Genomic DNA, 14,143 nt, shown 5'->3' with positions numbered 1-14,143 from the left:
GAAGACACTACACAACCCTGACAATTTCCTCTTAAGGTTTGGGCATGTGGTTTAGCTAAACTTCTTGGTGTGTTTCCTTCAACAATTTCCCTCAAAGCTGTTTAATGGAAGTGGTTAGAAGAGTCTGTCCTCACTAAACACCGCAGAGCCATTTAATTAAATTACCACTCAGTCCCATGTTTGCATACATAGACGACTGCTGAGACAGTGGAAGAAAACAGCTGATTTACAATGGTACTGAAAATTCTCCTGCCAGGCAGTCCTGACACTGCCCTAGGAAAGATACTGCTCTATCTATCCCAGGAACAGGTTTCTGCAATGCTTGCATTCCCTGGTCACCAAGGCTACTGCATGAACAGTGAGATTTTAAAAATCCCTGCAGCTGATGGTGAGTAACGCAAGCACACCAAGAGCTGCCTGAGCACCAGTCGTGCCAGCTGCACACGCAGTCAGATAACGCTTGTGAAAAGGGCACTGCAGCAGAGCATCCTTGCGTGACCACACCAGGCACCTCAGCCTGCAGCCACAGGGAGAGGGCAGGAGCGAGCTGTACCAGAGGCCTCCCATGTCCTGCTGGGGTCCCAAGGCTTCTCCAAGGGCCCTCCACCTCTGCTCTCCCCTCCTCTTCACTCTACACTGTCAGATTTCAGCATCATCTTCGCTTCCACAAGATACAAGGATCTGGAAAGTGCTTTATAATGGAAACGTGAAGGCAAACATATCTGTTGCCATTGCTACACATGCCTAAAACTTTATTTCTGTGCAAAAAAAAAACTATTCTGTTGATTAACTTACCATGACCAAGTTAGCTTACCCTCCAAGATTTGGTGTTATTGAACATGCAGGAATGGCTAGTAATGGCAATAAAAAAACTGTCTCTATTTCCTAGGCCAAGTAACAAATAGTAAGCCATACACAGTCTTCAGACACTATACAAAGCGAAATAATACAAGACACCTCCTATCATTAAACTTCACCAAAGGTTTTCATATTGACATTGTGATTTGCGTTATCCTAAGGTAAATCCCAGGTATGGAAAGTGGTTTGAAAAAGACCTGCCCTGAAAATCGGCTGTATTGGATTTGTTCATCCAGATTTAATAAAAGGCCCGCAAGTCCAAGATTTACACTCCTGCAGGAAGCAGTTGGTCTGCAGAAGCTGCACAGAAACATCCCCAATTCCTTCTGCCTTTCCGTGTACCCTGCACACATCCATGATGCACTCAGTGTTATCTCTTCAAAACCAGCCTCCTGCTTTCAGCTAATCTTTAAAAACTTCCTCCCCTGCAGCTCCAGTGTAGCATTTGAGTAAGCAATAACCAAGGCCATTACTTTTTTTTTTTTTTTACAAAGTTTTTTATTGCATAAATAGAGGCTTAGATATTTTGCTGTACGTATAAAAAGTTGAGATACAGTTTAAGTGAATGTTACTCTTGAGGGTTTTATTCCTTTGACACATCCTTCATCTACGGAAAGCCTTCGTTCTCCCAGGAAAGGAATCCGAGCAAGCTGCCAAGTGTCAGAAAATCTGCAGGGTGGGGAAACAGCAGTGAGAACAGCAGGCATGATATGCTAGCAGCACATGGGCTAAATCTGCCTGCCCACGTGGCACGCTGCAATCGGAGCTAATCACAGCTCCACAGTGCTGACACGGGAGAACATTTTTAGGGCAGGAGCATTCACCCCTTCCCACAGACCCATTATAGAACGACACACTGACTGTCCTAGAGACAGCAGAATTTAGGAAAGACTGGGCCTCTGCTGGGCCATTCTGGGTGACCAAGAAGATTTTGGTCAGGGATGCTTTAATGCCAGTCATTCAACAAGGTCAACGACACACACCAGACCCACAGGCCTTGCGGAATGAGCTCCTTACCCTGGTGCAGCAATCCTTTGGGCTATGGGCTCTGCCAGGCAGAACTCTCTGCAGCCCAGGGCTGCACACAGAGCACAAAAAGGTCTCCTCATGAAAAGCAGCAGGCCTGCTCGTTCACAGGGCAGCGTGCCCTTGTGCCCATCTCCCATTTGTTTATTACTAAAACTTCATATAACTTACACTGTCCGACTTACTCAGCCTAAGCTGAAAGTAAAACGTTCTCACATTTTTCTGTGGCTAGCTAAACTGATTTTAAGAAAGAATTTAAAATGGCAAGTGTGCCCAGACACGAGTCCTCAGTATGATGTAAACAGGGGACTGAAAAACACCTTTGTATTTGTTGGTTTTTGCTATGTGAGTGAACCGCTCTGTTCCCATGGTTATTTCCAGGCCCCATTTCTAGTCACAATTTCCACTCCCCGTTGCATGAAATAAGACAGTGATAGGTTTGAAATCAAAACTAGTAAACATTTCTAAAAACTGAAACTCTCTTCATATGTCAGGTGATGACCTCAAAAAGGGAAATTAAGTTTTCTAGCTTAGTAAAGAGTAACATTATATCAAACTCCCACTGAGTTTACAAAGGGCAGGCAGGAATAGAATTCCCATTTTGCTTCAGAACAGAGAAATGTGAAATGAATTGATACAAAAGTCACATATCAAGCAAGCCTGGGAACATAATCTCAGAACTAAACCACACTCATTTTGCTAATGGATTTGATCCAATCAGGCAATGATTGCTTAAACTTTCAAAATAGTGGGAAGGAATCCAACATGGGGATTGAAAATCCCAAACTTTAGAAATGTAGCTATGTCCATTTAGCATTTTATGCAGAAGGATGTCCATTTTTCACAGTGAAGTATGGATGATGGGTCTTACATTGTATAACCTGCAGCATTTCTGTTACCTTGAGAAGCTTCGTGGCATGAGATTTGGCCCTTTAGGCTGAACCATCAACAATTTGTCATGTATTCAACTCACACGGAATGGCTGACTCTTTTCTATCTTAACTACGTGACTTAAGGCCAAGGGGTCTTAACACATCATTCTGTCTGGCATAGTCTCTCATGCAAATTTTGCCCCAATTCAACCATTTCTTTGTTTATCAGGACTTCCTGTGCAATTGGTTGGGCATAAAAAATTCAAGGTGATTTAGAACAGAAAATGAATATTGTGCTAAGATCCCCTAAGCCACAAACAATGGCTGACAAGTTGTTTGGTAGAAACTGCATTTCTTACAAAAATGGGGCATGATTTGGATGTGTAAATAAACTGAAGCACCACAGGAAGCAAGTATTAGAAGGACTCAGATAACTGTAATAGTTCTAACTGCACAATCCAAATGTATCCAAGCCAAAACATAATGGGATTAATATAGCAATGTCATTATCAAACACCAGGATGTCAAATAAATTCTATACCTGAGAGACTCTTCAATCATCCTTCTTCTCTGCTTCTCTTTTCAATTTCTCTTCACGTTCCCTCTTCAATTTTTCTTCAATTTTTTTGCTCTGATACATTTTTACGCCAGCAAACGCTAAGCAAAGAATCAACGTTTTAGCTGCCAAAATGTACATCAGCAGTGGGAAATTCTCCAAAGCCTGAAATACAAAACAATATATTTAAGCAGTTACTGGAACAATTGTACAATTAAAAATTATTCTACAGGGTTGCTATATAGCTTCCTAGAGCAATGGCATTATTCAAAGCAATGGTAATGTTCCTCTGTTGACACTTTTTTTTTTTTCTGTAGGGAATTTTAGACTAGGTATATAGCCCAGGGGGAAGGGCAAAAACAGGCTCACTTTACTCAAGTTTGCATATGAAACTCTTTTGAACAGGTCTTTGTTGCTTTTGTTTTCGTTACAGGAAATGGAGTATTGGCAAAAGCTGGAGCTGAAAAAAGGAAAGAATTAGGTATCTTAGGATGCTTATAAAAGATAAAATGCTTCTGAATAATTTTGATATGACTGATGGAACCATGCGTATCAGCTGTCAAGATAAGGTTCCTGAATGTACTTCTGTCCTCCTAGAAATTTTAATCCATGGGAGTTTAGCAATTAACTTGCCCAAGTATAAAAGGTATAGATAAATCCCTTTGAACCACAGAAGTAAAAAGGACACAGCCTCCAATTATCCAGCTTCAAGAGTTTTTAATGCCTGGAACCAGAGAAATTGCACAACATATTTCTATGTTATAAAAGCACACTTTGTAAGTGCATATGGAGTGGAAAATAAGATGCAAATGGTAACTCTGAAGTCAGAATACAACGAGAGCTGCACAGGCGCTCAGCGAAAGATGTCAATTCCAGAAGGATATTGAAGGTACATGAATTTCCCAGCACACTGGTTCAAAAAGCCACCTGGCCAGCAGGATCAGTCCAGCTTTTTAGTGATGCACAGTAGGTTCACAGTGTAAGTCCTCCCTTGGCAAGCCTCCCAGTAGCCCCCCTGCACCCTTAGAAGGCCTTCCAGCACCTCATAAAGCTGTTTGGCCATTGTCAAATACTGAATTTTAAAAAGCCTTGCATCCACACTCCATTAGCATGTGCCTTTAAAGTCTGCAAATGAAAGGCTCTTAGAACGCAAGCTGCATGCTACCTTTGACATCAGGCCACTCCATTCTAATTTTGCTAAAAACATCATTTTTAGTGGCAATCTCTTTAAACTGCAGCTCTCCAGCACCAGAGAGGTAGAGCCAAGGCTTGTGGTTAGCGTTGCTTTTATGACAAATGGTCTAATTGAACATGTTAAAATTGGTAGTGCATGAGGCACTTGCTCAAACATTTCCGTGCTTCACATGCGTACCCCGCAGAGTGCTTATGGCCCCAAGGTACTAAAAGATACAGCGGAGAAACCATCCTCTAGTAACAAAAAGAGCTGAGGAAAGAACAGCCAGAGAAAAGCCTAAAGACGAAGGCCAGGAGGAGCAGAGGTGAGCAGAGCAGAGCACTGCTCTCAGGTTCAAGGTGTGATGCCCCAACCTGCAAGTGTGTCTGGCAGGAAAGGACACCAACATCGACTCCTCTGACCCTGTGGTGCAGACAGCGCGGTGGTTAAGCCACCTTCACCTAGGCAAGGGAAGCACCTTTAAACACAAGACCACATCTAGGATCCATTTCCTTGAAAGAGCAGAAGTTCACTGCTTTATGAACGTGAAACATCCTCACCTTCCAGTTAAACGCCACCATCCTGGCTGCGGACCGATCCTGCCTGTCCAGCACCCAGCACCGACGAGCGTCACACTTCTAAAGGCACAGACCAGGGCAGAAGCATCTTGAAGAAATGGAAATTAAAAGAAATAGATATTAAAAAAAAAAAAAAGAATTAACCCATCTGTTTCTAATTGGCATGTCCACCCAGCACCTCTCTGAGGGGCTCATCTGCTGCCCAGCGCCCAGCAGGGTATCTGCGCCACGTGGCTTGGCAATGACCTTCGTGGGTCTTTTTGGGGCTGAGTGACAGGAGCAATGTCCATGTGGGGTGCTGCTGAAGGACAGGGGCTTGACGGGCACCAGGCAAGTGCTGCACTTGTGCACAGGGGAGGCTGTGCTTTCACCCCACATAGCACATCCCGGCAGCTGCCCGACTGAAAGCACAGCGCTGGCTGCTTTCAAAAGCCTGGCGTGTGTGCACATTGAGCTGCCTCACTGGTGGCTGAGATGTAGAGGACAGAAGCACACCCAGAGTTGCTTCTTGCAATTTTTAAGCCCATATGCCCAGTTCTAAGCCTGAATGCCTAATGGATCCTGGTATATGGTACCATTTCCCAATTCTCTCCTGTTTGCTCCTAAATTAATTTTTCAGTACAGCTCACAGCAACACCTCAGAGAACCAGCCAGTCAGCAGATCCCTCAGGTGGGCAATGTACATTTCAGAGCTGAACTCTGGGACTGAGAAACACCCGAGGGGATGCCAAAGGCTGCAGTACACAGCTGCAACATTGCCCTCTGGTCTCTGCTGCTGCTCCAGCAGTGCTGACGCCGTTTCAGCTGCTGGATTTCAAATTAAGCTCACTTCCCTGCCTGAGTGCCCCAAGGGATTTCCTGTATATGGAACAGCAGAGTCACAATTGGAAAGCAGGAGGAAGGCTTAGTCAAAACCTTTACTGGCAGCTGGGCTGAGCAAATCACCACCACACCTCAACAGCCGCTTCTGACCCATCTTCACAAACAGGGAGTCAAGGAAATGTTCTTGCAGCTCCTGTGCAGCTCAGGTAGGCATCCTTAGCTGCCACACTGCTCAGGTAGCAGAGGGAAGCCCTTCTGTTTATCCTAAACAAGCCCTCAGAGAAGCATTCCCAAGCTTGGAGGTGATAGCCCGTCTCACACCACATGGCTCAGTGCACATCATGGGGTGTTCCAGGATTATATCCCACCAGGGCAGATTCAAGTCAGGAATATCAGAAGCTGTGAGGTCAGCCACTGTTACCAAAATCTAACTATATTTGAGCAGTAGAGTGGCCAACTTGTTTGTCATTCTGTATTTACTGTGCTGACCCTGAGTGGTGCAGATCCCTTGTCGTGTTGATAAAATGTCAGGGTAGCTGTGAAATAACAAGTCAGTAGTGTTTCACCTTCAAAATAATAATTTAAAAAAGGCATTAAAACATCTGATGCTTCCTCCAGAATTTCAGTGGCCAATAAAATTTAAAAGTCCAGATGGTGACAGCCAAAATCACCCATCAGAGCAGAATTTGGTTCTCAGTGCATGGTCCAGATTGCTACATGCTTCTCAGGGAAGCCCAAAGTATACAAGCCTGGCCTGATGTGAAGAGGCTGAACTGCCCAAGTGGTCTGTCCTCATCTCAAAACCCTGACTTCAGTGGGGACTTCATCATCAGCCACAGCCTTCACTCTTCTCCTAAATTGCTTTAAATTCTGTGACTCAGTTGGAATCAATTTTGCAACACGTTGTAAAGAGGCATGAATTCAGCCATTCAAACACATGCCAGCATCTGGGATATGATGCTGAAAATGGAGTCTTAGTGATTTTTATGTACAGAAGAAGGTTTTGACTCAGCACACGTTATGCAAGCCCATCTGTGGGGTCTGATTGTAGGGTACTGTCCCACTGGTGAGAAGCAGCACATAACGCGTATCACAGTGTGCACTCCTGAAAATGCTTGTTTGCAAGGCGATTATCTAAACATTCAGCACAACATTTTAATATTTCCGCTCTGCTGAGACACAAGCCTGAATCTGCTTTGATTGTATATCTACTAGGAGTAGCTGCAGTGAAGTCACACAGCAAGGCAAGCAAAGAAATTCTCCCTTTGTTCTGAACTACGGTGTTTTAGTCTAAAATGCTTTCTGTGAGAGCTGACACTTTTGGTGGGCTGTCCTTACAGTGTCATCTGCAGCTGGAACTGAGTGGGGAAGCCACCACTCTCTCCCTGTTGCATTCACACATCCTGTGCCACCAGCCTCCAGTGGCCATACACTTCTCCCCACTTCTCCTCTTGACTCTTCTGATCTCCATCCTGATTCAGACCTTATTAAATATAGCTGAAACCCCAAGAAAGAAAAAAAAAAAAAAAAAAGGGTGGAGCTGGGACATAGGGTGGAGAGGAGAAAGTGGAAGAGAAAATGGACAGATTCACTTCCCGCTGAAAAGTAACTTTTGTTACCACTGACGTTGTTAATTCAGAAGTAAAAAGCTCAGACACTGTACTTTCAAGGTTGTGATATCTTAAAAGCAAGCAGGCAAATAAACAGCTGAAGTTTCGTGTTTGCCTTTTCCAGAGGCAGATAAGGCAAAGATAGGAGTTCAGAACACATCTACAGTCAGGCATTGTTCGTTCCCCGAGAAAATACAGGCTCCCTTAACAAACACAGCACTACCAGGAGAGCGGGCCCCATGGAAGGTCACTATTACCTTCGCTCAGAAGCAAGAAGGTCTCATGCTGAGCCATGTGAGAAAGAACTGGGAGCACTAGGCTCTGCCTGAAGCTCTGCCAGAGACTTCATAATCTATCCATCACATACTCATATGCTCCTATGCAGGGCAAGGATAAAATGACTTCACTCTCACACGTGTCTGTGGCCTTCTTCCCTGTGACTGCACTTCACTATCACCAGCCTAATTACACTCAGACCTCTGTGAAGCAGATCAAACTACTGCAAACAGGAAAGGGAAGAGAGAGTCTGCCTGTGCCATGCACCCTAGCTCTGTATTCGCAATCCTCCATCAGCTCCAAATGCTGTGAGGTCTGCTGGGTCCAGAGCCGGCAGACAGGGTCACCAATGCAGCACTAGAGGCTCGTGTCCTCAGCAGAGCTAGCGAGCTCCCAGGGAGAGCTGCACCAATTCCCTAAGCTAGCTTTTAGCTGATGCCAGCCCCAGGATCTCTGCCCAATGCTGTGTTGTGCAACACAGACCACCCCGGACAGACTGACTTGGGCTCCAGTCGGATGGGAAGTCTGTGGTGGAGCACAGAATTGAATCCAGATCTCTCAGCCACTGAATTATAGCTTCACTCCACCACAGCAACCACATCACAGCCCAGCCACTCACGCCATTGTTTTCTTACGCAGCAGAAGAATATCTACTGGCCTGCATGCTCCAGAAAACTTCCACACAGGCATCCGGGTGCTCACAGCCCCACTTGAGTTGTCTTGGCTGAATTTCTCACTCAGCCTGCCAGTAACTTCATCTACTCAACAGAATGGGACTCGAGATATTCCTCTGTCTGCTGGGGGTTTCTGAGCGCCTCCTTCTTATTCACTTTGTGGAAAGCTTTAAAAGTCACCAGCCAGAAGGCCTCAGAAAGCAGCGAGCTACTTAAGGTAACTGATGCATTTAAAACAGTGATGGCTGAATATTCCCTCAGCTAGAAAAGTGACACTTCATTACACCTGTCTCTTGTTGCTGCTTTCTTTAAGGCTTGTTTTTCAGGAAACAAAATGCACGCTTCCCACCTGGACAGTCACTGGAGGATCTACCACTGCCTGCTGCGACATGCATCAGGCTCAGCATCTGGAAGTCAGGATTGAGCCTCCTCAAAAGAGGGAGGTTGCTGGGCAGAGGGAAAAAGCAGTAACATGACACAGCCCAAGGGCTACTGAGAAACACATGGAGGTAAGTGGAAGCCTGAGGTGCTACACTAAGAGTCCATCACAGACCTGTGCACACTTACAGCCTGCAGGAGTACGTATAGATCGAGACACCACTCTATAAAAAGGCCTGTGTAATCATTCAACTTAATATGGGAATTCCTAACCTGTCTCCAACTCTAGGAACAGCACAAACACAAAGCCGTATAAGACCTTCATACCTGAAGAAGCTGAAATGAAAATACGAGTGATTCCTCGGGCGGCTCCTTACACGCTCCAGCCACTGTAAAGTAAGCACAGAGCAGACGGGAGGTGTCAGTGGGGGCACCCGGATGAAAATAAGACCGAACCAACCCCCAAAACCATCGGTGGCACATCTGCACCTCGGCTCCCCGTCACTCCAGCCACATCGCTTGCTGCCACCACCTCGCCCCCTCCCCACGCAGCCCTCCCACCCGAGTGCCGTTTGCAACCAGCGATGGCTTCAGATCCCTCTCCGCTAGATTTATTTCCTCCAGCTCCTTTTATGAGGACGACCCCGGGGAGGACAGGCAGGCCGCGGGGCCGGCTGCAGGGCTGGGGTAGACCAGGCCGCCCTGCGGGGCCCCGACCCGGCCATCGGCGGGTCCCGCCCGGCCGCCGCCGCCCCCTGCCCGGCGCCGGGCGAGCGAGGGAGGGAGGGCGGCGGGGAAAGCCCCGGCCCCGCGGCTCGTACCTCAGCGGGCGGCCATGGCTGTGGGCGGGAGGGACTACATCTCCCAGCAGCGGCAGCGCCCGGCGCCGCCGAGGGTTTAGGGTGTGTAGTTTGTGAGGGAGCGGTGTGCTCCTCCGGTCCCTAAGCTCCACGAGGAGCAGGGCTTTGCTTTCGTTTTCCTGTGAGCTGTTCTGCACAGCCTGGGGATGTGTGCTAAGGGGGGCTGCGTCTCTTCCTGAAACATTTGAGCTAAAGCACTTTGCCCCCGTGTCCCAAGGGCATAGCCAGGCTGTGTCCTCGTCCCCAGTTTTGCTGGTCTGCAAGTAGTCAGGAGTGGGGCACGGCCAGCGGTGGAAGCTGCCACTTATTTCTGATGGCGAGTGTAGCTGCTGCTGAAAATGTTGTTACAGCCGGACACCTTCTCTGGGCACACCTCTGCCGTCATACCCTGCCAAAAGCCACATCCTTTCCCCAACCACACCACGTGTGTAGCCAGATGGCCACCAGGCTCCCTCCACCTCATTGAACACAATAACTGCACCCTTACAGCCTGCGAGCCACGAGGATAAGCAGCAAGGAAAGTGGTTCCACCCAGAGGTGGGGCACAGTCCTAAAGAGAGCTTCAGGGCTGGCAGACACCCATGGGTCACCCAGGGGAGATGGGAGGAACGGGAGTGTGCTTGGTGGGAAGATACTCACCAGCAGTCTGCCCTAGGACCCGAAAAACCTTTGCTAGCACTCACGGTCCCAGACAATTAAAAGACTTGTTATTATGCCAGCTAAAGGCACATCTGGAGCACGACAGCATATGCTGTGCCAAATCTCAAGACCAGTCTCCCAAACAAGCCAAAGCTTCCCAACAAAAGAAGCACTTTACTTTCTCATTTCTTCTTAATTCAAGTGAGGCAAACTTGTCAGGAATGCAGTGGCAGGCATGGCTGAAGTGTTTCAGCCAAAACTTTATAAAAACATACAACAAGCCCACACAATCAACAGCCAGCAAGGAAGTTTTAAGCTTAAGCGGTTTAAGTCTGGCAACATGAATAGGAGCTGAACCCAGAGCCTTACAAAAAGAAGCGTGTTTTAATAGCAGAAGTGTTACCAGCTCTGCTTCTAATTATTCCAAGAGCCAACATTATGGTACTTTAGCAGCACAGGAGAAGACAAACCATCTTGAAAATCCATTTCTCAGCCAGTGCAAAGCAGTACCCAACATGGGAAGCCCTTAGAAAGCACATCAATGGGACAGCCGTGATAGCTGGGCATAGAAATTCCTCTGAAAACCACAGCAGGAGCCCAGTGGTTTGCACTAATGGGTTGCATCCCGCTAGTAGGGATGTGGCTGGTGCTGCCATCAGCCAGCTTGCATCCCAGATTGCTAGATCACTCTGGAGAGCTGAGGAACAGCAGAAGAGAGAGCTTGGCTAGCCATGGACTTGAAGAAAGATGGTGAACCTCTAGAAGCTGCCCTGCACAACCAGGACATGCTGTTAGATGAGACTGCTAGTCTAGCTGCACTTTTGCTATAAACCAGGCCTCCTCAGAAGGTCTTGAGTCAATCTTTGCAGCCAGTGAATAACAACATCAAAATAGGAGACAGATCATTAAAATAATTGTTTGGCATAAGTGAGTGTAGATATAGGTTACCTCCTGTGATTCATACCACAACATATTGTTCAATGAATAGATAAAGGTTTTGATGTTTTGTTATACAGATTCATGTTCTTTTTAAGATGGGCTTAGGTCATACACTTTGGATCTAAATCAGCACTGTTGACCACTTGAAAATTCGTAGTTATTTTGTGGCCTGTTTTTCAGTAATCCAGATCTGCTTCTGGATTTCAAAAAAATGCTAAAAAAAATTCAAGTTATTCTTTCTCATGGCTTTATTTTCCTGAAGAACAGAATATCAAAGCAAAGCACAATTATGCATTTTTCTTGGGTGTTCCCCAGAGCAGCCATGCCAAATTTCTCACAGAAAGCAGTCACGTTGATTTCCTCAGCAGTCTGTTCCAGCTTGACCTGTGTTAAGCTAATAAACATTTTCACAGCTATGTATAATTTCAGTGAGTTCCCTGCATGTGGCTTAATGATTTCCTCATTGCCGATGTTTCCAAAACATCAAGGTGATCCAGGACTTGTTTTGTCCCTTGCACCAAAGTTTTCATGGATCACACACTTGAGGTCTTCTCGATTCAGAACCTGGCTTTTATACTTCTCACCCCAGTCCTCAACGATGTACTGATGATAAGGGTCATGGGAGTGCTCTCGCCTCTTTGATTTCACAGTACTCACCAAAATTGCCACAATAATGAAGGAGAACATACCAATCATCACCATGAGATAAAGGATAACATAGTCAAAGTTTTCAGCATCAACCTTGGCTTGCAGTTCGTCTGCTGCTTTTGTCATGTTTTTCCTCCAGCCATTCATGTAAGTGAGAAAAGTTTCCTTGAAGATATCTTCCACCGCCCAAGTGAAGTTCCGTATTTCAGCCATCCTTCCAAGTTACAGGTACTAAAGACAACATGATACTTATTTTAATCAAAGATCTATAATATAGCAATTACATTCATCTGTTTTGTCTGCATTATGTAAATTAAATAACACCTGCCACTTGCTGGTGAAAATGTAAAACCAATATTAGACCAGCTAGAATCCGCATCTCTGAGTGATTCAACATGTTCAGAGGCCCAAGGAGGTCTTACTTCTCACTCAGGTCATTTCCAGTCTGTTAGAGTCCAAAAATGCCTTGGTGAAGTGCAATGAGCTCATGTCACCCACGTTACAGGGGTTCAGGCACGCTGACTCCCCTACTGAAGTGAAACACTGCATGAAGAAAACACATTTCACCCAGGAAAAAAGACAAGATATACATTGGGTTTTCTAAAGGGCAGCACAGTGCCACTCCAAGCAGTTGCCCAGGATCTCTCCACAAAGGATGTGACCTTCCCCGTATCCTCTTTGGTCTCACATGTTAGATCTAGTGTGAAGGCTGAGTAGTGCTGCAAAGCCACATCTCTCCTGCCCCTGTCCCATCCCCCCAAGCTTGCCCAGTCTGACTCAGCTGCTGCTAAGAAAGCCATGCAACAGGTGTCTATCCCACAGGAGATATCTCCCTTCTGCACAGGTGCTAGGTTGCCCCAGTTTTGTATGGGCACGGTGCAGATACCCCTGCACCATGGCCTGTTGGGATCTGTTTTTTTTCCAATGGTCTTTTATCTAAGGCTGGATTTCAGTGCTGCTAGCAGAGGTGCAAAGGGTAGGAGAAAGACACAGCTGAGGCTTCTAGACCATCAACCCCTGAGCAGAGCAATAGGGTGGGGAGACAACTCCTCAGCAACCGATGACTTAGCTCAAATAGTCACTGTGTGCTGATCCATTCGGGCTCACTCAAATTGAGCTGGGTCCAGGGCAGAAACTCTCACATAACTCCACTGAAGGAGTTCTCAAGGAGCTCTGAGAAAAGCTGCTGTCCTTTTCTGCTTTTCCTACATAAATAGGAGGGTGTGATTGGATTGCCCCCTGCTAGTCTTCAAAAAAGGAAAGGGTTTGGTGTAGCATTTCAGTCTGATCCTCATGTATAACACCTGTACTTCCCTGCTTCAGCCCAGATGAGTCCTACAACATGTGGCAAAGCTTCCACAGAATGTCTCTCAGTCTCTGTAGTCTTCAAGCAATGATGAGTTTACTACAGCCTATGGTAAAGGGTGATGGATTTTCATCACTAGTACAAAATTATCGTGTCTTTTCAGCTTGTGTTCAGCAGTCTGCCTTCCTCTGCTTCTTAGACTAGCCTTGCAATATCCTCATGCACAGAACAGGCATGCACATACAGAGAAGCACACTTATACACATGCATGTATATCTCTGTATGATTAAACACACACACTCAAACATGCAGGATAAAGGCAATCTAATGGAAGCAAGCAAGATCTAAGGAAATCCAAGCCCAAACTGTTTTGAAACTATTTTTATTTTTTGTGCAAAATCTCTCTGCTTGTTCTTTCATTCAGAAAGAAAATTACTGTGCTTTCCAATATGAAATAAAAAATTACCAACAGAAACTTACCTTTCCTGTGTCCTTTACTAATAAGATTCACAGTAACAACCAGGATTTTCAAACTCCACTGGATAATACAGTGATACTCAAAAAAGGAATAGAGGTATCTTAAACTTCAGGTAGCCTCCAGCCTGCTGCAAGGCTTTAAGCACTAAGTAAGTGCTTTGTACTGCACACTTTATATTAAATTAAATGTTAAATCTAATCTCACCTGGAAAGTCAAATATTGGCTGACAGCTTACATCAGTCATCCTGTCAGATGCTGAGCACCACTCTTTATGCTTATTACTGCAATTTCATATATTGTAAAAAAAAACAGTGCTTTCTAGGGGTTTACAACTTGGTCTTTTCTGACCCAAACAAAAGAGTAAAGATATATTCTATAAAATAATGATAAGAATAATAATTCCGTTCACTGATATGGACACAAGAGACTGAGCACTGATTAGGCACTGT

The 14,143-nt window shown here is 45.7% G+C and overlaps 2 protein-coding genes across 3 annotated transcripts in view; both read right to left on the bottom strand.

Moving 5' to 3' along the window:
- Positions 1-1,331: 1,331 nt before the first annotated feature.
- On the bottom strand, positions 1,332-9,742 carry SMIM11 (small integral membrane protein 11). 2 transcript variants are annotated; one of them, XM_027449146.3, is made up of 5 exons: positions 9,646-9,742; positions 9,152-9,213; positions 5,047-5,152; positions 3,298-3,477; positions 1,332-1,527 (listed from the first exon to the last, which is right to left on the bottom strand). In XM_027449146.3, the coding sequence occupies exons 3-4, from the start codon at positions 5,065-5,067 to the stop codon at positions 3,310-3,312; spliced, it is 189 nt and encodes a 62-aa protein (XP_027304947.1). In that variant the 5' UTR covers positions 5,068-5,152; positions 9,152-9,213; positions 9,646-9,742; the 3' UTR covers positions 1,332-1,527; positions 3,298-3,309. The 2 variants fall into 2 exon arrangements, with proteins under 2 accessions (XP_027304947.1, XP_071882790.1); XM_072026689.1 differs by lacking the exon at positions 9,646-9,742 and adding an exon at positions 9,404-9,596.
- Positions 9,743-10,270: 528 nt separating this feature from the next.
- The window catches only part of KCNE2 (potassium voltage-gated channel subfamily E regulatory subunit 2), a 106,626-nt gene continuing 102,753 nt past the window's right edge, over positions 10,271-14,143 (bottom strand). The window contains exon 3 of the mRNA XM_021268384.4: positions 10,271-12,141. Coding sequence (XP_021124059.1) covers positions 11,746-12,123 — 378 coding nt within the window. The 5' untranslated portion in view covers positions 12,124-12,141 and the 3' untranslated portion in view covers positions 10,271-11,745. The remainder of the gene's footprint in view (positions 12,142-14,143) is intronic.

This window comes from Anas platyrhynchos, chromosome 1, assembly GCF_047663525.1.
Source record: "Anas platyrhynchos isolate ZD024472 breed Pekin duck chromosome 1, IASCAAS_PekinDuck_T2T, whole genome shotgun sequence".
Lineage (NCBI taxonomy): Eukaryota > Metazoa > Chordata > Aves > Anseriformes > Anatidae > Anas > Anas platyrhynchos.
The sequence above is the reverse complement of the archived record's forward strand: the minus strand, read 5'-3'. Positions and strand labels throughout refer to the sequence as shown.